This window comes from Anastrepha ludens, chromosome 5, assembly GCF_028408465.1.
Source record: "Anastrepha ludens isolate Willacy chromosome 5, idAnaLude1.1, whole genome shotgun sequence".
Lineage (NCBI taxonomy): Eukaryota > Metazoa > Arthropoda > Insecta > Diptera > Tephritidae > Anastrepha > Anastrepha ludens.
The window spans coordinates 50,018,968-50,042,017 of NC_071501.1; the positions used below are offsets into that span (position 1 = coordinate 50,018,968).

General features: G+C 36.6%; 1 protein-coding gene across 2 annotated transcripts; it reads right to left on the bottom strand.

Moving 5' to 3' along the window:
* Positions 1-357: 357 nt before the first annotated feature.
* LOC128863215 (beta-1,3-glucosyltransferase) lies at positions 358-22,822 on the bottom strand. 2 transcript variants are annotated; one of them, XM_054102255.1, is made up of 9 exons: positions 22,653-22,822; positions 19,860-19,969; positions 7,550-7,860; positions 7,215-7,348; positions 4,100-4,382; positions 1,330-1,462; positions 1,041-1,230; positions 666-930; positions 358-570 (listed from the first exon to the last, which is right to left on the bottom strand). In XM_054102255.1, the coding sequence occupies exons 2-9, from the start codon at positions 19,921-19,923 to the stop codon at positions 394-396; spliced, it is 1,557 nt and encodes a 518-aa protein (XP_053958230.1). In that variant the 5' UTR covers positions 19,924-19,969; positions 22,653-22,822; the 3' UTR covers positions 358-393. The 2 variants fall into 2 exon arrangements, with proteins under 2 accessions (XP_053958230.1, XP_053958231.1); XM_054102256.1 differs by having other exon boundaries at positions 19,860-20,005.
* Positions 22,823-23,050: the final 228 nt, after the last annotated feature.

Here is a 23,050-nt window from a genome sequence, read left to right on the forward strand (position 1 = left end):
AATCGATTTCGAAAAAGCTTAAAATAGATATGTAAAAACACGTTTTTGACAGTTGAGAGAAGCATTTGATTTGTTATTGTATTTTGGTTTTTGCTTGCTTTCAAGGATTCAAAAAGTGTACCGTTACAAAGTACTGCTAACTATGTAAGTTAATGAAATAATTTTCAAAGGCTCTCCTTCAATAAGATAGTTTAATGAAAGAAGTGCAGATGACTGGAATATTTTAGTATGTCAAAACAAACTTCTTGACCAACCGTATGTATGGCTGGCGATACATGCAAACTAATTATTTTGTATTAAAAATAGAATTTTCTTCTTTAACCAAATAAAACGAATTAAAATGAATGAATGCTGTAATAATATAATAAGATTATTTTTATTAATACTTTTTAATCAGTTAGTAGCTATTTGATTTGTAAAACTTTTGTTTTTTATTTCTTGCAGCATCTGCCTATCAAAATTGGCAAAATATTGCTCATACACAGCAAATGGATCCGTATCGTAGAATTTATGAAATGAAATTGGTGGATCAAGCGCCAGAACCTCGCCCGGATAGTCCTGGGGACGAAGCTGGAAAATCAATCATTTATTGAGTATTCAAGAAAATATTTACAGAGAAGCGTTCGTATGTACGTTTGACCGTTTTTCGATTTTGTGCAACTAACCTGATGAAATTGCGGAGAGTGTATAATTGGCACTTCCAGGCTGTTGAAGCAGATTCCCAACAACATGTCATCGGCGTCTTGAGGATGAATGCAATGACAATACGCTATCAACTTTTGTACAGCGGGCAAACTCATGGCAACCCCACCTCCACTAGTTATGTAATTAAAGCCGTTATTAATACTATGATGAAAACCGTATCGTTCTCCAAGATATATCTCCTGTGTATGATTGAAACAACCAAGCAGCGCACAAAGGTTCGGAATGCTTAAAAAATTTTGTGAAAAAAGTGGATGGATTTGTTTGTAGGTAGGTACCCCACACAGTAACATATAAATAGTATTAAAGAAAAATTGTTAAATTATAAATTTACAAACCTTATCAGCGTATCATCATCCGCTAAAACCAGCCAGTATATACGTTCATCACGCTCAGACACTAAATTCTTCAACTGCATATTTAATTCATCGATTTCTTGCAGTGCTAACTTCAATATTTTCAACGTTTTTTCACAATGTCCAATTTCTGTGTTGGGTATACCTGTGTAAGTTGTTGGAATTTTCGGATCTAAGATGAGGTGGTTGTTAAAATTTATATATCAGATAAATGTGTATTCAATTTATAAAAAGTGATATTGTTTTTTTTCATTATTAGCCCTGAACTCACCTGCTACATCGCTGTAGTATCGAATATGGGTGGCAATACGTCCCCAAGTTGCTTTTATGATAGGCATGCGATCGCTGTGAAAACGTTTGCAGGTTTTGACCGCAAAGAAAACGTTTGGTGGTCGTAGAGTAACCTATAGGAATAGATTAATTAAATAGATTAAATTTAGTTTATATTTAAATTAAAATCTTTGAATGAGGAAAGATACTAAGGCTATTTAAGGCATAACTTGTGAAAATTTTAAAAACAGAGAAGTTGCAACTCCGGTACTAAAACTCAAGAAAGACATTCTCCAAGCTAAAAAGCAATTGAGTCCAACTAATTGGAAGTTAAGGCATTTTCTAACGCAAGTATTGACAGTGATGGTGTCTTTTAACCTCTATACATCCACTATACTGCACAACACTAGCTGGGCGGATGACTAAAGGGATCGATAAATATTTTCATTCCATTAAGGAAGGATAGGATAGGATAAATGGCTGCCCATGCGAGGGGCCCACTTGGACAAATCATCAAAATTCGTTCGCTGTGATATCATACAAGGGAGAGGGGGGACAGAAGGAAAAGAACCAAACAGGTAGAAAAAAGAAGAAGGGATTTTGGATTAGAGGATGACGACCAACAGTGACTAATTACGTTCCCATTAACCGCTTCAAGCTACTGATGAATTTCACCAGGTGTGTGATATTTAAATCCGCAATATCCTCAGGTGTAGTAAAAAAGTGAGAGACCAAATGTGTAAATATTTGACCGATGAAAGCAAGGCAGCTTACAAGACGGTGCTGAGGCTCCACCTCATCCTCCAGACAGTTTCTCCAGAAAGGACTTCAAGCAATCTCAAGTCTCGCGGCATGGACACCTAACGAGCAATGTCCGGTAAGGGTACTTACCAAATTTGAGAGCTGCGGCTTTGTTAGCCTTAGAAGTTTTCTTCAGCCCCCTCGACCTAATCGTGACCAGAAGGATCTCGCGACTTTGCACATGCCCGCTTTAGCCCTGCGCTAGCTGAATTGATGCGAGGCTCATCTATGAAGGAGTAGACCACAGATTCTCAAGTATACCGTAGGTCCTCCCGTTTTGCGTTAAAACCGTCTCCAGAGTCCCCTGTTTAGCCAGCTTATCAGTCCAGCAGCTTCCCTCCATGCCGCTGTGACCAGATGAACCCAACATTGAAGTATTTAGATGCAATAGAGAGAGAAAACACAAACAACGAGCCCAAGGCCCTAATTGCCGCTTAGTAAGGAATCTGTCAAAATTCATACAGAGTACTGATTAGTATTTGTTCCTTTTAAATGTGACTGCTTAACCTCATCTAACCTATTACTCATAAATCGCCGGGCTCTTTAGCTATTCAAAAGCAGACTTTTTTTGTACCTAAGAAATCTGTAATGTACCAGATACTAATATAAAAATGTATGTTGACTATATTTTACTTACAATTTCTCAAACAAGCGAGCCACATACAGAAATCAAACATTTTTTAAGATGTTCTCTACATTAAATGTAATGGAGTTTACTGAAATTTAAACTATGACTGGTTTACAATATTTCATAACTGATTGAAAAAGTTCCTAGATTGGAGGCTTACTAAATCTAACTTCTCCGGTTTCCGCTACAACTTTGGAATGTGGGTTAGGTTTCAGCATTATGGGACACAGTAAAGATCATAGCCCATAATGCGCACGGGAAACTTGTCCTTATCTCTCCTATAACCAGTGTGTGCTTTTCAAAAATTTTAGAATATCCCTGATTTCTGCAAAACTGAGATCTTTCAACTGATTGAAAAATTGTCTACCTCAAATGGTGGATCTACAATGGCACAGAAGCTGCGAGCTAAACAAATCGAATTATAATCTATTTGTTGTGAACCTATGTTCCACCTAGAAACCAAGGGAAAATATATAATACATATTGTCTGTGTACTCATCAGATGTAGATATCATCTCCAGGTATCGTATCACTATGTATCAGTGGCTTTTATTATTGGCATCAGTTCAGCCTGAAAGACACTGCAGTAGTGGGGAAGCCGAAAACTAAACGAGATCCCTAGATACTCGGCATATTCACCTCAGCCCCCCTACCCTCTGTGTATACATGGATGGACTCGGCCTATTTTACATCGTCCCGTTCCCACTCTTTCCTTAATGGTATGTACCGGTTATGAGAACAGAGCGAGTCTTTGAACCTTGCCAACCCTCAATGTTCACATCCTTCTGAAGGGCATTCCATCATACTACAATACCATAGTAAAAAATTGGCCTCACTACCGCTGTATAGAGCTTATGTATGATTCTGGGTTCCAACCCCCATTTTTTCCCAATTAGTTTTCTGTAGGAGTATAACGCCGTTATTGCTTTGCGTAGTCTATTTGCAACTGTGAGTCCTCAATTAAATTTCCTATCCATACAAGGGATAGATATTTAGCCCTTTCCGTCACTGTAAGGGGTTTCTCCCCTAGGGATATTTGTTTAAGAACGGTGTCTTTTGTCTTCTGCAAAAAAGTATCAAAACCGTTTTTTCGGGTTTTACTTCCAGTCCCCGACTATTACACCAAAGTCTGTTGAGAGATCACAATGCTGGAAGGTGTTTTCCCGAGATCGCTATTACAATAATATGGGGGTTTAATTTTGTCCGTCAGATTTTGGAATGTCATCGAATGTCTTTTGATAAAAATTGTATCGGTTCCACTAGGCGCACAACTATTTTTATATACAAACAACACACAAACGCACAAACGTTTTCCCTCGTTCTCTGATACACAAATACTTACACAACTGCTCTTGTCCATGGGCTGAGCGTACATTGCACACTTCTCGTCCAGCGTAGTTTTAGTCTCTTCACCCGATTGCGGGCAAATATAATGTGCTTTTCGCATTAGCACTTTTCGTACGGTGTTGAGTTCCTTGGCACCTACAGGGTCTTTGCCACTGTATTTACTTTCAATAGCATTCTTTTTTACTTGGTTGTATATGTAAATAGCTAATTCGTGTTCCATATCTATGATAAACGGAGAGTTATAAATATTTGTTGCTTCCATTTCATCTGCTGTCTTGCTGATTTGCCATGGGAAAAAACAAATTGTGTTTATGTTTTTATTACATATTTTTATACAACGAGCACAAATTTACATATTAATAATTTTAATAAAAGTGAATATCGTAATCAAGATACAAGAAATATTAGATGCAATCAACTAAGTATATGAAAAACTTCAAATCGCCTGGGGAAGACAATTTAACATCTGAGCTGCTAAAAAAATGCAAGTACCCAGTTCATTGAAAAACTCAGTTGGAAACTCCAAGTGAAGCCAAGTCCTTCTCTCCCTGATCTTCCCAATGCAGAGCAAACCTTCTGTTCTTCTGCTACCACCAACTGGAAGATCATTTGTTTCCATTCAGACGACATGACCCAGCCAACGAATCTTTATTCGCTGCGCTATGTCTATGTCGTCTTAAAGCTCATACAGCTCATGGTTCCATCGCCAACGATACTCGCCGTCGCTAAATCCGCAGAATCTTTCTCTCTCATCGGATGTTGTCATCGCCCAGCTTCTACGCTATACGTAAGGACGGGCATGATGAGAGCCTTATGGAATGTTAGTTTTGTTTTTCAAAAGAGAGCTTTACTAGTCAATTACCTACTCAGTCCAAAGAGGCACTTATTGGCAAGAGAGAGAGAGCTTTACTGCCATGGCCGTAAAAGTTCCACGCCTTGCAGAAGTGGCAAAATCAAAATACTACGAATCAACGCAACGAATAACAAATGCCTTTCAATAAATAACCAGCCGACCAAAGATGTCAACTTTTTCTGCTACCTGGGTAGCATTATTGCCGCCGATGGCGAATCTGACGGTGGATCAAGACAGGCCTTTGGGCGACTACAACCAGTTTGGACGCAACAAGCATCAAAATAAAATAATTTACCCCCAATGTAAACTCAGTACTCTTGTACGGCTGTGAGTCGTGGAACATGGGTGCCAGCGATATTAAAAAAGTCAAAGTTTGTGGGCAGAATTCACAGGGCAGGGCAGGGCAGGGAAATCCGTAGGCCAGGACGCCTAGCACCTGGAGAAGGACAGACCGAGCTCGAAATTGTAGCCAAAAACAATAGCTGAAGAGAGATAAAATGCCTAGCTTTAGACCGAGAAAGTTGAAATATTTTTATAACAGCCTTGTAGACGTGTATTATATGGTATATTTGACTGCCTCGTATCTTACCTTTAAAAGATTAATATTTTTCACATACGATATGTACTTGGAAATCGAACTACATAAGAAAATAAGTAAGGAAGGCTAACATCGGTACGCACCGAACTTTATATAACCGCGCTCATTTTAATAAGTATTCATTTGGGTTGGCTGTTAATTTTTGAAATAAAAAACTCCTATTTAACAGAGTTACAGCTCGTAACCTTCAATGGGCGGACGGGAATTTAATCTTAGCATACAGTCTGTGTCAGAAAAAAGGAACCGCGATTATTCATGAAGTATAAAAGATATATATTTAAAATTGTTTGTACATGAAAGTATGTACAAAACTACGAGTCGCAATTACTTAATCAGCCGTGTAGTCTTCATCGCCGTCGAGTATAGCTTGGCATCTTTTTCATGCTTTGAACCAGCTTTCCGAGAAACAGGACTAGATTTTGCGAATTTTACGTACGAGTTGCTTTAAATCGTGGACTGGCTTTCCGGCAAGATGCGTTTTCATAATTCTCCAAACATTTTCAATGGGGTTGGCGTCTGGGGACGGGGGAGGCCAGTCCAATACTGTGACGCCATTTTCTTGTCTTGTAGTTTCTCAATGTGTTTTTCTGAGAGTAGTGGTTTTGATGATGTGGGACGGTAGGATATGTTCGCCTCCTTCAGTCGACGTTCGATGGCGTTAATACCCACATCTATTCCCTTTTTAGCAAGAATTGAGAGTGTTTGGCGTAGTCGCAAAGAAAGGTCCTGCTTAAAAAGTTGGACGATTACTTTATCCTGCTTTTTCGTCGTCACTTGCTTCAAGCCGCGCTCGGAAAAGTCATCATCATTTTTATACACCTTATACGGCTGATTCCACATCACAACAAACTTTTTTGTTTTTTTTAATCACTTTTGCAGCAGCGACGTAAGATAATTTCGGCCCCGTCGAATGCGTGCATAAAAATACCGTCTCGAAACGCTTCGCGTAGTTCTCACTCATTTTTGTTTGGTTGCATTTACGCGAAAATTTCAAACTACACTAACCTAAGTAGTCCTTGAGAGGGACTATTACGCAGCAAAAAGCAGAACGAAATATATCTTGAAGTTACAAAAATACTGGTTCTTTTCTTCTGATACAGACTGTCAAAGTGTGCGTGGTTTTTATCTAATCTGAATCATATTTATCCTATTTAGCTGAGATGGGGTGCAATACGTGAACTAATTTTGGGCGAGTTTTCTTAAGCTGTTATCGAGATACACGTATTCACCCAAAAGTAAGCCTGATGCCGCCTATTTTGAAAATTTTTCTTGCACAATTCCTTTTTTGGATTAATTCATGTATCAAACATAAGCAATTTTTCTTCGTTTATAGCAGAGTTATCACGTTTATTTCTTTTTTGAAAATTGCCCTTATATGGTAGGAGAGCGCGGCCATTTTAATACCACATTACCTTGGAAAAAGAGTAATATGTGTACCAAGTTTTACTGAAAAACGAACGCATGGACGGACGACACGGCTAAATCGACAGTATACAAATAGAGACAGTTCTGGATGGTATTCCTTTTCCTAAGTATGTACCATATAATCTTTCAAGTAGTCACTAGCGTAAGTGAAGTAGTGCCTATTGGCTGGATATTTGGTAAATGCTTAATAATAACAATATTAATATCCTTAACTCCATTGGAGTCTATACTTACATTATTAGTGCTCTTGAAAAAACAATTCCCGCTCGTTGAAACGGAAACGGAAACCATTCCGAATCTTTGTGAAAAGCAAAATGATGTCTGATGTTAGCCTGATGCTCATAGAGCGTATGACCCAAATAAATATACTGTAATAATAACAATAGAAAAACTATTTTTAAAATAAATTAATTTCACTTAATTGGCGAATATAAATTATAGCGCTTTAAAAATGTTCCTACATACATATATATATTATCTATTATGTTACACCATATGTAATTTGACAGCCACTTACTTTTCATAGAATAAATTGTGCAATATATTTTACTCATAATCTTCTCACTTACCTGTGTCGCATCCTCAAGGGCTAACTGTTCTAAAAGCAGCAGAAGTGAAACATGTGTACTCTCCTCCAACCACACCACCCATTTGGTATGCTCTTCAAGCAGTTTGGAGCGCACTAAGGGCATAGAATTTTTTATCGCCCAATAGCTTGGAAAATTGAATATTTCATGTAATATATGAACAGTGACAATGTAGTTAGTGTTGTCCAATTGGCTTTCGGCTTGGTTAATAATGTCATGGCGTAGACGTGCTGCTAATGGACGATGGTACGTTGTGTCTTGGCTGGAGATGAGAAACAATACCCCAGTGGGTTCTGCATAGAAAGAAACGTTAAGACGGCAAGAAATAGTGGATAGTTAAAGTAGAAAGTATTGGCATAAAAACTTGCGACTTTTACGATCGATTATTGTACATACATACATACTTATATATATGTAAAAAGCAATATATGTAAAGAATTCTGAAATATTTATATTATATACAAGGTGGCGCAAAATTAGCCATCCAATTTTGTTTTTGACTACCAAATAAACTAAAACTTTTACTAAATAAAAAAATAATTATTATTTTGAGGCATGGAAAGCTTTACTGCGCAATCTTCAACGGCATATAAGAACGCCAGTTTGGTGCCAGCTAACCTCCCTTATCGTAAGCTCTTCACTTCTGTGCTTCTCCTTAAGGGGGGAAGCTGGTCTAGAATTTTGAAAAAATCGAAAAATTTTTTTTTGTCTTAAAAGGTGCTTTAGGGTCTTAGAAATAGTATACCAAATGAGGGATGCCAGCAAAAATGTCTAAATGCCCAAATTTTTCATTCGACGGCAGTGCATCGCAGGTATGCCCCGAACGCTACTTACAACTTTAAACGCGTTTTTCTCGAAATCACTTTTTTTAAACTGGCCGAAGACATAACTCGAACAAATCTTTACCGATTCTTACGAAATTTTGACAATACATTCGAAATACCTTTCTCCGGAGACGTACGTAGGATTTTTTATTTATATTACATAGTTTTTTTTTTAATCAACAATTTTATGTCGTTCTTTATAGTGAAAATTGTAACTTTTTGTTCAAACGTGCACCATTTCGCGAAAAAACAAAATATCGAAAAAATCCTACGTACGTCTCTTTCTGTTGTTATATAGAAACTAAAAAAATTTTATTTTTTGATCCAGGACAAAAATTAAGGAGTTTACGTCTTCGGCAATGGACCCACTAGAAAAAAAGGCGCCTTAGGAGAACTGCTGGACAGCGGCCATTTTGAAATTAATTCAGACGAAAAATTTTGTATTTGTACCATGAAAGCTATATTATTAAACCTATTTCACAGATTTTCGATTGATTCCTTTGTTGAGTCAAAATAAATTCATAAAATATGCCCATTTTTTGCGCTCTAGACCAGCTTCCCCCCTTAATGGTGTGTTTTCTCACAACAATGAAGAATCGTATTAATAAGGAGGCCGCAGCTTCTCTTGCCAATGTACTGGGCCGTCGAGGTAAATCCGGAATATTGAACTTAAAAACAAAACTATTGGATTTTTACTCAAAAATAATTTTATTTGCACTTAACTTTGTATAATGTGAGTACACATGTCATAGTTGAAAATTATTCAATGTAACCTCCATCTCGTGCAATTACCTGCTCCAGTCGGGACCTGAAGCGCCCACGTGCGTGAGCTACCTCCTCTTTGTCCATTGTGGTCATCACTTCCTCGATGGTTGTCTTCAGAGCGTCCTTAGTGTTAACTTTTGCTTCAACTGTGCCCCACACGTATTAATCAAGAGGATTGTAGTCTGGGCTTGAAGGTGGCCAAAAATCTGGTGACCAGTGGTAGGGTAGGTTGTTCTGTTCTTGAGCCAAGCCTGAGACTTCTTTGCCTTGTGAGCAGGTGCGGAGTCCTGCTGAAACACATATTCTCTTCCAGCAGCCACGCGGTCCATCCAGGGTTGCGTTTTTTTGTAGCCAAACCACTCAATTATCTCTTTAGGGTTTTTTTCCGGCGCGAAGTGACTCTAGTATCGCAGCTCTTCTGTCCTGCTTTCGACTCATCGTTTCTCTAGCACTTACTCCGGCACTCCAATGTCAATCAAGAATCAATACACTAAAAATGTGTCCATTTATCAGCGGACTTAACGCTACTGCTCCAGAGCTTTCGAAATGTTTTCCGGGTTTACCTCGACGGCCCTGTATACGCTGCTTCGTTCCCAGTCATAACCTTGTGTACTGGGACCTAAATTATTCGGCTGTGATAGTGAGGCCGTCGCAGTCGAATGGGTTGGTGAATTCAGAATTCAGTGAGAACATAGGTTCGAATTTCGGTGAAAGACCAATTTCATATTGTTTTTCAATTTCAAAAGTTTTTTCCAATAGCGGTAGCCCATCGGCAAGCAATAGCAAACCTCCGAGTGTATTTCTCCCATGAAAAAGCTCCTCATAAAAAATATCTGCCGTTCGGAGTCGGCTTGAAACTGTAGGTCCCCCCATTTGTGGAACAACATCAAAACGCACACTACAAATAGGAGGAAGAGATCGGCCAAACACCCAAAAGAGGTGCGCGCGCGCCAATTATATATATATGTATATATATGCGTTCCTAACAAATCCAGCTTCTTGATACAGTGCCTTGCCATATACATCAGCCTTCTGGTGTATTCGAGCCATGTGTGTACCAGCGTACACTCCTGGAGTTTCCTTTAAATGCAGGTGCACTTCAGTTTACTTTGTCGTCCAGTTCAATTCTGGACTTCTTTTCAAATTTGTTGACGATAGTGATATAATTTCTGGGTAGCTGGCCAAGTGGGAGCTGCACGCTCAGCAGTTCCATGTTCCAGTCACCTTCACTGCACGGCATATTCGGAAGTACAAATCCACCACTACTCTTCATATTGCCTTGTAACAATCGATAATGAACAATCCAAAATACAGGCCGGTGTTCTAAAACTTATTCATACATATAATCAAAACTGAAGTCTACAGTGAAAGAGGCACCAGAATTAGCAGAAGTTGGTGTTTTAAGCCACCCACCATCAATTTTGTATATTATTAAAATATCATTAGTGGCAAAAGAAACTTATACTAATTACACAATGGAGCATACAACCTTACGCTATAAGAAATTTAAAATATTACAATAAATATCCGGTAAACAAAAATGTATTCGGAATCGAAAAAAAAATTGTAGACGATATAAGGACTTGAGTATTTGTAAGAAAAGTGGCTTACTTTGAAATGTTGCTAGCAACATTGATTGTTATGTGAAAAGAAACGTCAAATTTATGATTTAAAAGCGTTTTAAACAAATTAATACACATACTATACTATATACTTTGACACAAAAAAAAGATTTACTTACACAATTTGCGAAAACATTTCGCTAAAAAATGCCATATCTTCAGGTAGGAGAATTCGAACTCAGACACTTCACTTGCAAACGAACTTTTAGTTTTCACATAATTTTAAATGACATGTACATTTTAAATACATAGGTGTGAAAAAATGTTGCTGGCATGTTGCGCAGTGTTTTCACGGTGTGAAATGAGCACTATTTTGCGGTGAAATACATACGAAATTTCACGCCTATTTCCCCGCAATGCAATTTGTATGAATTTTGACGGCCATTCCACGTGAAACGCAAACTTAGTACACACCCTCAAATTATCTTGTAACGTTAACAATAGTCGAAACATCTCCCGGAATGAACTTATAGCTTTAGGAATGTTTTTCTTGAACAAGAAAAATTTACCATAGATGGTAATACTAGAACCATAAATGGTATTTTAATCCAAATTCAACAAAGCAACAGGTGAGAAGACTTACTAAAACTTCGAGTTACCTCCACAAAGTGTAATGCCTGCAATAGCTCAGCCAACCTTAGGAGAGGCACTCAACGAATTACATATTAACTAAAGATGCAAACAACTTTAACAAGTTGTTGCTGAAGGACCAAATCTCAAGCGTCATCCGAAGTTAACACTTCTAACATCCAAAATTTTCAGTATCCAATTCACCAACTTCAATAATACCCAGAAATGCAAAACCCCACCTGAAGGCCAGCAAACATGAGCAAGCTTAATTAGTTAACAACGGAACTACACTTCCCGTGGGAAAGGTTTTCCATGCGTTCATCTGCAGGCTGCAACATGACAGAGGCCACTGCGTGGATTCTTAAACTCGTCAGTTAACTTATACAAATGATTTTGCATGCTCTCTCATGTTTTACGAGCATACTAATGCCTGTTAGCGGACATATGTACTAATGCCTGTTATGAACACATGTCCATACATACATATGTATGTATTGTAGATTTCCTCAATAAGCTTTAGTTAGTTATTCTACTTTTTGAATCGTCTTTCAAAAGACGTGTTTTAAAATAAAACATGTAAAAATTTAGATTCCTCCAGGTTTCGCTATTTTTATTCAAAATACGGCTCTTGACAGTTTTACCACTTTGATCGAAAAGTTCTCCGAACAACCGTCAGGTGACGCTCTAAGTCAACTGATGAGTTCTGTATATTTTTGTTGATACATCTGTGATTAATAAAAAAATAAATAAATAATTGGCGCGTACACTTCTGTTAAGTATTTGGCCGAACTCCTCCTCCTATTTGTGGTGTGCGTCTTGATGTTGTTCAACAAATGTAGGGACCTACAGTTTCAAGCCGACTCCGAACGGCAGATATTTTTATGAGGAGCTTTTTCATGCCTGAAATGCACTCGGAGGTTTGCCATTGCCTGCCGGGGGCGACCGCTATTAGAAAAATGTTTTTATTAATTTTGCTTTCACCGAGATTCGAACCAACGACCTCTCTGTGAATTCCGAATGGTAATCACGCACCAACCCATTCGGCTACGGCGGCCGCCGTGATTAATATTCCTACCAAAATTTTATCGGCATTGCTTTAAAAAGTTCTGGAGTAAATCTACTCGGAACTTTTTTTCGATTTTTTTGCAGTTTTAAAAATAGATTTGTATTTGCTACAACGAGTACGTCTTATATTTTGCGTTCAAAGTAGATTCAATGGTGCAAACACTTTAGAAATGTTGAAATACTGTTTTGGTAATGATACACTAAAGGCAATAGCCGTTTACGAGTGGCCTAAGTCCATCGAGTATGATGAACGTAGTGGCACAATTGATGAAAATATCAATGAAGTGGCAGAGCACTTGAACATTGCTTTTTGATCCGTTGCGGATATTATAGTTAATGATTTGGGCTTGCGCAGTGTTGCTGCAAAGTTGGTATCAAAGGTCCTAAATTTCATGCAAAAAAGAAATCTCTTTGATATCGTCAAATACATGATTTCCAAAGCTGAATCCGACCCAACTTTCATCAAACGCATCATTACTGGAGACGAGACGTGGGTTTAAGATTACGACACGCAATTCAGACATCAGACGAGTGAGTGGAGAGCGCAGCCGAATAACCCAACACTAAAAAAACTACGTCGTTTTCAGCCAAAAATGAAAGCGATGCTCACGGTTTTTATGGATTACAACGGTGTTGTGCACCACGAATTTTTTCCAGAAGGTCAGACATATAATAAGGAATGACGACGGCGTAGCCGAGCGGGTTGGTGCGTGAAACCCATTCGGAGAATGTAGGTTCGAATCTCCGTGAAGCACCAAAATTAAGAAACAGTTTTTTTCTAATAGCGGTCGCCCCTTGGCCGGCAATGGCAAACCTCCGAGTGTGAATGGCAAACCTCCGTGAAAAATGTTCCCAAAGAGAAAGGATTTGCGGTAAAATAACTCGAGGATTTTGCACCATGATAACGCGCTGTCACACAGTGACATAATTATCCGTAAATTTTTGACCAAGAACGAAACGAATACCATCAAAATACAGAACAATCATCGAATTCACCTGGCTCTGTGCAATTTATTTCTGTTTGATCTAGTCAAAAAAACCCCAACGGGGATCTTATTTTAACAGCGGAAAGGAAGTAATGGAAAAATCGAAGACGGCTCTAAAGACTATACCGAAAACAGAGTTCCAGAAATGTTTCAAGAGCTGTATCAAACGTTGGCATAAGTTCGTTGCAGTTGATGGGGCGTACTTTGAAGACGATAATATCAGTTTTGAGGAATTTACATATTTTTTTTGAGTTTTCTGAGTATATTCCGGGAACTTTTTGATCAAAGTTTTATATACAAAAATTTTTGTTTTATTTCAGCAATTGGAAACATTTTAGTATATGTTTTTATTTGAAATCAGCAAAATCTATACAATTCCATCTGCTACGTAGCAGCCATTTTAGAAAACTCAAAAATTTAATACTTTCTTTCATTATTTAAAAAAGAAATAAGATAATAAATAAATTAAAATTTTTGGAAACAAATTTCAGGAGTAATCGAATTTTATATCCGAGTATATGTTTACTTAGTATCATATTTGAGTTAACGTTATTTACAGAACTCCCAAATTCAAATCGGTCTTCTATTTGAGGTATTTACTATATACAGTTGGTTCTGTTTTTATGCGGTTTTGAAATAGTGCGGTTTTTTTTTAATTACAAAATGCATGTCGACCTATCGGGAATTGTACATATAAACAAGATTCTAAACCAGCTAAGCAAAAACTCATCACAGATTACATCAGAAATGCTAACCCTACAAGTATGGAACCGCCTGCATAACTATCTAGATCAGACGTGCACATTTCCTCAAGTGACGAAAGTGATTTTACGCCAAATCCTAAACGAACGCGCAACATGTGGGTATTTTCTGAATCTATTTTTGACTTAAATTTATTTTTCGATTCTGATTCTAAAAACAGAACCTACTGTATTTTAATACACAACCCCACAGTTTTCAGGGACAATAAGGAACATTTTTCCATGCCAAACACATATAGACCACCCTAATTTATACAAATCTTCTATGCATAATATAAATTCTACAACACAAACTTCGATGCAACAATATCCCTGTGTTGCACCCTATCAATTAACTCATGATTTCACGTGCGCCGCAACGTACATACGAGTATAAACCTCCCCATTGCCGGTTGGGCGTTCGTTGTCAATTCGTTACGTTTACTTTGTCAAACCACACGGTATTAGTTTGTATTGTAATAACATCGTAAAACTGAACTCAATATACTCGATAAGAATAAGAAGTTTGCAAGTGAACACGATTTGACAATATTTGCTCTAAAAATTAGCACAGTGTAGACGGACGGGCGGAGTTTAAGGGAAATTGATAAAACCAACTTAATCAATTTGACTTTATTGACGTAAAATGACTGATTTTCTATGTAAGTCCTTGTAACACATTAACGGCTGAGTAGTAGATACAGGTATAGATGCAGTGCATCAGATACAGATCAGATACAGATACATATTCATATACTAGGTTGCTCAATAAGTTTTGCGGTTCGATAAGAGAGAGCGTTACTACTGGCCTAATTTTTTGTTATGTTGGTACACTCTTCATATGACCGTATGTTAACCTTCATTTCAATCTGTGAATTCATTCCTTGTTTACAAGCCATTTTGTATCGACATGTCATAGTATTTTCTAGAATGGAAGAAATCAGGTATCGTGCAGTTTTTTTATTTTTAAGGTTTTAATGCAAAGGAAATTTATGAACGAATGTTGAAGTTGTATAATGACTTTTCGCCATCAAATAGTACAGTATGTAGAAAGGTAAGTTGCTGTTGCCTTGAAGAGGATTTATGTCAAGGACGTCATAAACCAGCAGCAATACCAGAAATCATAGAAAAAATACAGGATATCGTATTGGAAAATCGTCGAGTGACTGAAAGAGATTTAGTAGAAGCCTTAGGCATCCCATTGGATAGTTTCAGCAATATTTTGACTGAAGTATTGGGTTTCAGAAAGCTAACAATGGAACAATAACACATTTGAATGCGATTTGCTCAGCAACATTTAGAGCGCTTTCGAAAGGATGAAATGGATCTTGTGCGTCGATTGATCACTATGGATGTGACTTGGGTTTATCATCATGATCCTAAATCATAACAAGAGGCTAAATAGTGGTGTGAACCTGGTTCTTCGCCTCCGAATCGAGTTCGTGTCCAGAAATCGGCCAAGAAGGTGTTAGCATCAGTTAAATCGTTAAAATAATAAATTTTGAGTATAATTGTAACCTTTTACAGGGCGAACGATATGAAGTGTTACCAACTTCACACTGCTTGTATCTGTAAAATAGCTCATGATATCAACGTCAAAATTGTTCTAATGACAGTTCAATATATTGTTTATAAGCATTTGCGTCTCAGTTTTGTTGAATTTTTTTTTCTGTGATGGAATTCAAACGTAATAGTGTGATTGCATTATATTTGGCTGGAAAATCACAACCAGGTTTTTTCCAGCGCTCAAAAGTATCAAGATATCAAGATGGCTTTTGCATGTGCCTCAAATTGTTTATTAATTGTTACTAAAATTATTGTTTTGATCAATTTGTTTATAAAAAAGTGTTATTTTTTTCCACTTCAAATTTTAATTTTTTCTTTTCGTAAAAAATAGTTAAGTGCAAAGCGGAATAACTTATTTTAATGGAAAATTTTTGTCTGGTTGATTTCAGTTGAATACAAGAGGCTGTAAATTCCACGGCGCAAATTGGAGGAGCCACGTTTGAGCAGCTGTAGCGCCGCCATTTTGTTTTTGTTTTTATTTCAAAAACATTTTTGTAATATATATTCATTTAAGTATGAATATTAATATGTAACTTATTTATTTAATAAATACTCTCAGTTTTTGGAAACCTCGTTGTCGGGAGGAGCTGCCCCTTTAATAAAATTTGTTAACACACCGGCTTTGCCTTTTGTAAATACAAAATTAGCTAATTTACAAGATTCACTTTCATTTTAACGAGAAGTGAGAGTAAAGTGAATGCCATTTGCACTTAGAAAAGTTAAACAAGTTAGCGAATAACGAAGAAAACTTTAACGGATTGGGTGTGAAAACCCCCATCGCTCACATATTAAATGTTTGAAACAAACATTCACTGATCATTTGGTTCCATTATTGAATTATTAAAAGTTTGCTCACTTGTGACACTAGAGTTTTGACACTCCCTTACAAAAGATTGCATTTAAGAAGGGTGCAGAAAGTGGAAAAAATGAAATCGCTTTTGGTAAAAAGGGTAGCAAAAAATAATTTTTTACTTGACTGAAAGAAAATGGTTTAACTTAATCCAAGAATTAAATTTTACGAATTAATTTTTAAATTGAAAATAGATAAAGCTTTCATGTTACCTAAGTAAAATAGGGTCATTGTGAATGATCTCATAGAAGAAGTGGATCCATCTTAAAATTAATTGACTAAACACAAACTTTGTACTTACTTACACCGAACTTTACTACGCTTTGCATACGTAAGTTTGGAGTTTAGACCCGGAAGGTTTTGGAAGAAGGTTTTGTTTTCCTAATTCTTCACTAATGTGCAACTTCGGCGAAACTACTGGGTTTCATCAGTGAGCACGTTACCAAAATTGCGGTGTTGTGGGTTGTGATTAGTTACGTTATAGTAATTAATGCAACGTATATTTTAATATGCTCTAAAATCTTCACATTATTCAATTTCCAGCCGTGTAGTTGTGCTAACCGGTCATTGGTCGATCGGCACATTAGCGGAAAAGCTGGGTTTACCATTTAAACCGCATTGCATAAGCTGTGGGGACCTTTCCGAGAAGTATACTGTTGAGATCTTTCTCTGTAAATGTCCGGGCTTGGTGGCTAGATGATTAAGGTCGCTAAGTGCTCCTTTCTTCACCTGGGGCAGTGTGCCAACCTAAATTCCATAAATCTTCTTCATTACGTCAACAGCTTCGGTTGGCTATAGGTTGGAGGACTCATAATGGTAATGGTGCTTTTGTGCTAATTGGGGAGTGCCAGAGTGGTATTTAAAACATTTCACTTACCTACCTACCTAAAGTATATTAAAAAGCGAAGAGCAGAAAATGGAGAACTGAAGTTTAGTTTAAAAATTTAAACACCTTTAATTTAAAGCGTTCAGCATTCTTAATGGATTTTATAGAAATCGCCACTGAATTCCACAATTTTTTAAAAAGGGGTTCCGAGTTTTATATGGATGCAAAAATAAAAGGTTACGATGCATTAAAATAACAAAAAGAGGATGCAGGTTATATGAAATCGGTGGATCTATCGGCAAGTGTGTTTTTGTTTCTTATTCTAAATCTTGTTCTCTTATACCCACTTCCTACCGTATTTGTGGTTCTAGTTTAGCCAATCGAAGTGAAATTACGGATCTTGGCGTGGTATTCTAAATGCTCTTTTCAAAAACATTTAAATTACACCATTTCAAAACTTGCGTTTATTCGACGTTTTAGTTCGGACTTTGTTGATCTATTGTATGTAATCTTAAGTTGTTATATACGTCTCTGATGCGCTGGAAGTTGGAATACGCCGTCTTTATTTGGATACCATATTATGCTTGTCATATTAATAGGCTTGAACGTGTCCAGACAGCTTTTGTGCGTAATGCTTTGCGTTGTTTAAATTTCACTGATCCAATTCCATCCTATAAAAGTCGGTACTTGCTTATTAATCTAAAATCACTAGATATTAAAAGGACTATTCTCTCCATTACTTTCCTTTTCGATTTGATAAATGGCGTTATTGACTCCCCATTGCTACTCGAGAAAATCAATTTGAATATTCCTCAATGAAGTTTACGCAATCTTGATTTTTTCTGGTTCGGGATAGTAAGAACTAATTATGCTTCCAATGTTCCGATTTTTAGAACTCTGGGAGAATTTAATTCGCTTTCAAATTATAATGGCCTGGATTTTTCTTCCACAAAGAACCACTTCAAATTGATACTAAATGAATTTTCGAAGTAAATTCTTAGTATTATCTAATAACCTTCCTCTGTAAATTGTAAGAAATGTTATCTTTTTCTTTTACTCATTGATTAACTTTAATCATTGATTATTTGATTAATTTATTTAGCATTAAGCTGTTTTCATAGTCTGTAAGAAATACTGTATTTTTTAGACTATTAATTGAATAAATAAATAAATAATATACATATGTTTCCCTATGCGCCATCTTGGGACTCTAAAAATGGATAATCTATATATATGTATATGTAAGTAGGTACGAGGTGTGTTTAAAAAGTATCGCGAATTTTGAATTTTCGCAGGTTATGTATATTCGGATTTTGGTTTTTTTGTGGCGATATGTTGGTACTCATGTTTCTCACTCATGCTGACGAGTTCGACCATTTTGAATGTTCAGTTAATTGTTGACAGCTGTTTTGCTTGCACGTGTTTCGGCTTGTCTTCGATTGTTACCTATTCAAAAATATGGATCAAAAAACCTGTAGCAAAATTTTGTGTGCAAAACGAAATTAAGTGCGCGAATGTATTCCGAATGTTGACTGTGTCACACGGAGAAGCTACTTTGGACCAAAGCAACGTTGGTTTTACAAAATGTTCTCAGAAGGCCGAGAAGATGTGAACGACGAAAAGCGTGCCGGACTCCCGAGCACTTCAACAACAGAAGTGAAGAAAATGATATTGGCCAATCGTTGAATCACCGTTAGAGAAGTTGCTGAGGACCTAGACATATCGATTGGCTCGTGCCATTCGATTTTTTTCAATGATTTGGGCATAAGACGGGTCGTCGCAAAATTCGTACCAAAACTGCTCAATTTCGACCAAAAGCAGTATCGCATGGACATTGCTAATGAGATGTTGGACTCAGTCCGCGACAACCCAAATTTGCTCCAGAGGATCATAACTGGTGACGAATCGTGGGTTTATGGTTGTGACGTGGAAACCAAAGCCCCAATCATCTCAATGGAAGCTGCCGCACGAACCATGACCGAAAAAAGCACGTCAAGTTCGGTCGAATGTAAAAGTTTTGCTTACCGTTTTCTTCGATTGCAGGGGCGTTGTGCATCATAAGTTCTTGCCCTGTGACTTTTTCTTGTTCACGAAACTGAAGAGGCCCATGAAAGGACGACGCTACGCTACGATTAACGAGATAAACGAGATAAAGACGAAGCAGGAGGTGAACAAGATAAAAAACAATGATTTTTGAAGGGCTTCGACGATTGAAAAAAACGTGGACACAAGTGCATAATATCTCATGGGGACTACTTTGAAGGGGACAAAATAGATATTAATGAATAGATAAATAATTTTTGAAAAAATACAAAATGCTCGATACTTTTTGAACACACCTCGTATATTTTAATTTCACGACTTGTATAAGTATTAATGTAGGATTTTATACGTGTTCTGTTTTTCAATAAACCCCATGTACATATGTATGCATGTGTATACATACGTGAAAATCTCATTTTTTAACTATTTACTTACCGGTTGTAGTTCTCGAAGCCTTCAGCAGCATTACGACCAGAAGGGCAATACAAATTCGATGCATTGTAATTTTCGTACTTAATTCATCCCTTTCCCTTTATACTACATTTCTATGGTATAAATTATAAGACATAATTCATTTTCGTCTCATAAAGGGGAAAACAGTTAATAAAATTAGTTTAATATAGGGCGAAAAAATTAATTCACAAACTAATAGAAATACCTAAATTCATATTTTAATATTGATACTCGATTAAAGGAATGTGTTAGGTAGCGGCTTAAGAAAAATATTTAGATTAGGATTAATACCAAGTGACGTAAAATTAGCGATCCAATTTTGAAATTTGAATAACTCTTTTGAAAAAAAAAAAAAAAAATTATTTTGAAATGGAAATTTTTATTTTGACCTTTACGCGCGCCATTGCTTGTCTGTTTATATACTTCAGCTGTCTCATTCACAAGTGTCAAATATGATTGACGTACGACGCCATTTGCAATTATTATAAATCCTTCGAAAGGGTGACTAATTTTGGGTCACCTTGTATTAATAAATACACATATGTATATGTAAGTATAATACTTCCATATATCGCCATAATACCTGTAGTTATGTTAAAATTATTTAAAAAAAGCTCCATTAACTTAAAAGTGGGAACTCATAATTACATACTGCAACCCAGGAGCTTAAAAATATATATGTACAGTTGCGAACACGAAAATAGCAGTGCTAAAAAGTATTAGATGTTTTCCAAAAAATTTGAATCTATGATGTGACTAGAAAGTTTTTATTATCGTTCCAAATATTAATATAGGTATTTTTTAACTAAACACAGTTTGAAAACAATTTTGTAACGAAAAACAAAAAACTTTTTATAACAAAAGATAGAAATTCAGGGCTAACATTAAAATAGCAGTGTTCATATAAGTAACACATTCTGAACGAGTTTATAAGAAAATCAAAGAAAAACTGCATTGACAAAGTTTGCATGTACAAAGTTGTTACTAATATTTAGTTGAATTTCCCATTTTTTTATTACGGCACCACAACGACGGGGCATTAAGCCCAACAATTTCTCACATCGCTGCTTTGGAATCTTTAGCCCCGCATCTTTAACAATTTCCTAAAGTTGATGATTGTTGCTTGGTTTGGCATTGTGTACAGCTCTTTTTGAGTCCCTTGAGATTGGGGTACTGAGCTGGCTATTCCATAACCTCAATTTTATTTGCGCGAAACTAATCCTAGACCTTTCGATTCGTGTGTTTAGGATCATTATCCAGCCGGCAAACCCATTTCATTGGCATTTCTTACGTGCAATATGACAACACAACATTCTGCATTATTTTGAAATAAATGCTGGTGTCTGTCCATTACGCCATCAATTCTGTGTATGAGGCATGCGCTACAACATGAGAAAGATCCCCATAACATTATTTTTCAACCCTCATATTTAATGGTTTTTTGATTCCACTGTGGTGATTTTCGGCGCCAAGTAGAGGCTTAACATATTGTCGTGAATCCGTGTCACCATACAAAATTATTTTAGACTCGTCAGTCCATAAAATATTCGCCACATATCAGCTATCCCGCTAGCATGTTTTCTTGCAAATTCCAAACGGTTTGCCTTATGTTTTGGTGTCAGGAGAGGCTTTTCCTGTAGACTGCGAGCTGCTTATCCAGCTTCCAGTAGTCTTCTGCGTACAGTTTTGTCAGAAACATTTAAGTTAGCCTCTTCTTTAATTTTTATTTTATCATGGAATTCTCTTTGGAACATCTTACAATACTGCTATCGTATTCCAGGGAAGTTTTCCCTTTTTCTCTTCTTTTTTCCGACTTTTCCACAAATTTAATTCCATTTGAAATCATTTTTGCTAAACGGAAAAGAATATTTCGTGTGCCTGTGTGTCCATCTGCTCACAATTGCAGAATCTATTTTCGTTGTTCTGTGGGGCAGCGTTTTGCTCGAGGCACTAAAGTCAAAACATAAGAAATACTTGTATGTGCATGGCACTCACTAAAATTAAAAAAAAATATAAATAAATAATAATAAGCACACTATCGCCTAAATCTGTGCAAAATTTTATTAATACTCCTAGTATAGTCTAAAAAAACTTAAGGCACTAAACTCCCCTCACCCTTCGAAGTTATGGTATTTGTTATTGAAATTTTTTTTTGTACGATTTTTAGGAAAAAAATAAATTACTTCAAAATAATTTTTTAAGGGTACTGCTATGTATTTCCATGTTCACAACTGTGTGTATATAGTTTGTTGCGTGACATATTTTTCTATATTTTTCTTTAATTGCACGTCATTGGAATGTTGCTGAAATCAGTTTAATTTCACTTGGTAGAATTCCTTAAGGCTTCCTGCAACTCCCTTTGTACTTTAACTTAACACATAATTGCAACTAAATTAAAAAAAAAAATTAAAAAAAAAGTTCAACAAGAAACTTTAAGAATTTATTTGGCTTATTTTCCTTTAAAAAGTAATTTTAATTTTTTATTAATCATGTAATGCGATCGTTGAAGAAAACTCCCTAATATCATATTTGTTCTCGTTTTAAGTGCTCATTAAAATGAAAAATGGAAAATTTAAATGCAAAAGATACAAATAATATTGCAGGTTCAAGTTCAGCAATTGACACAATCACATTTAATCTCATGCACTCAACGAGCCGTTCTGACGTATTTCATCTTTTTCATTTTCGTAAGTTCGCATTTAATTGAATTGGATTGAAAATTATAGCCACACACATATAAAAGGAAAAATACTTTGACACTATGCACTGATATACCTATTATTTATTTGATTTTGTTTGGTTTAGTGCTGTAGTTCCAGCTGGACTTTTGTTTATTTTTTTTTTGTGTTTTTTTGCACACAATCATTTAACATTGAAATCGCGTTGGTTTTGGCACATGTTACAGAGTGCGTCCCACAGCCGAGCGGGACGTGACTTACAGAGTGGACGCCAGATTATCAACTAACTGAAATGTGCGCCAAAATGGCAAAATTCTAAATGTGCTGCTGCTGCCACTGCAAATAACTCAATTTTCCACTCAAGCAACACGGGTGCACTGCGGCGGCGTGAAAATGCAAGATTTTATGAATGAAAACAAGCGGAGTTACAAGCAAAAAGTTGTAAGATTTTGAGTGTAAGAATTGAGTGCGGAGGCACTGCAAAGGGAATCCTGT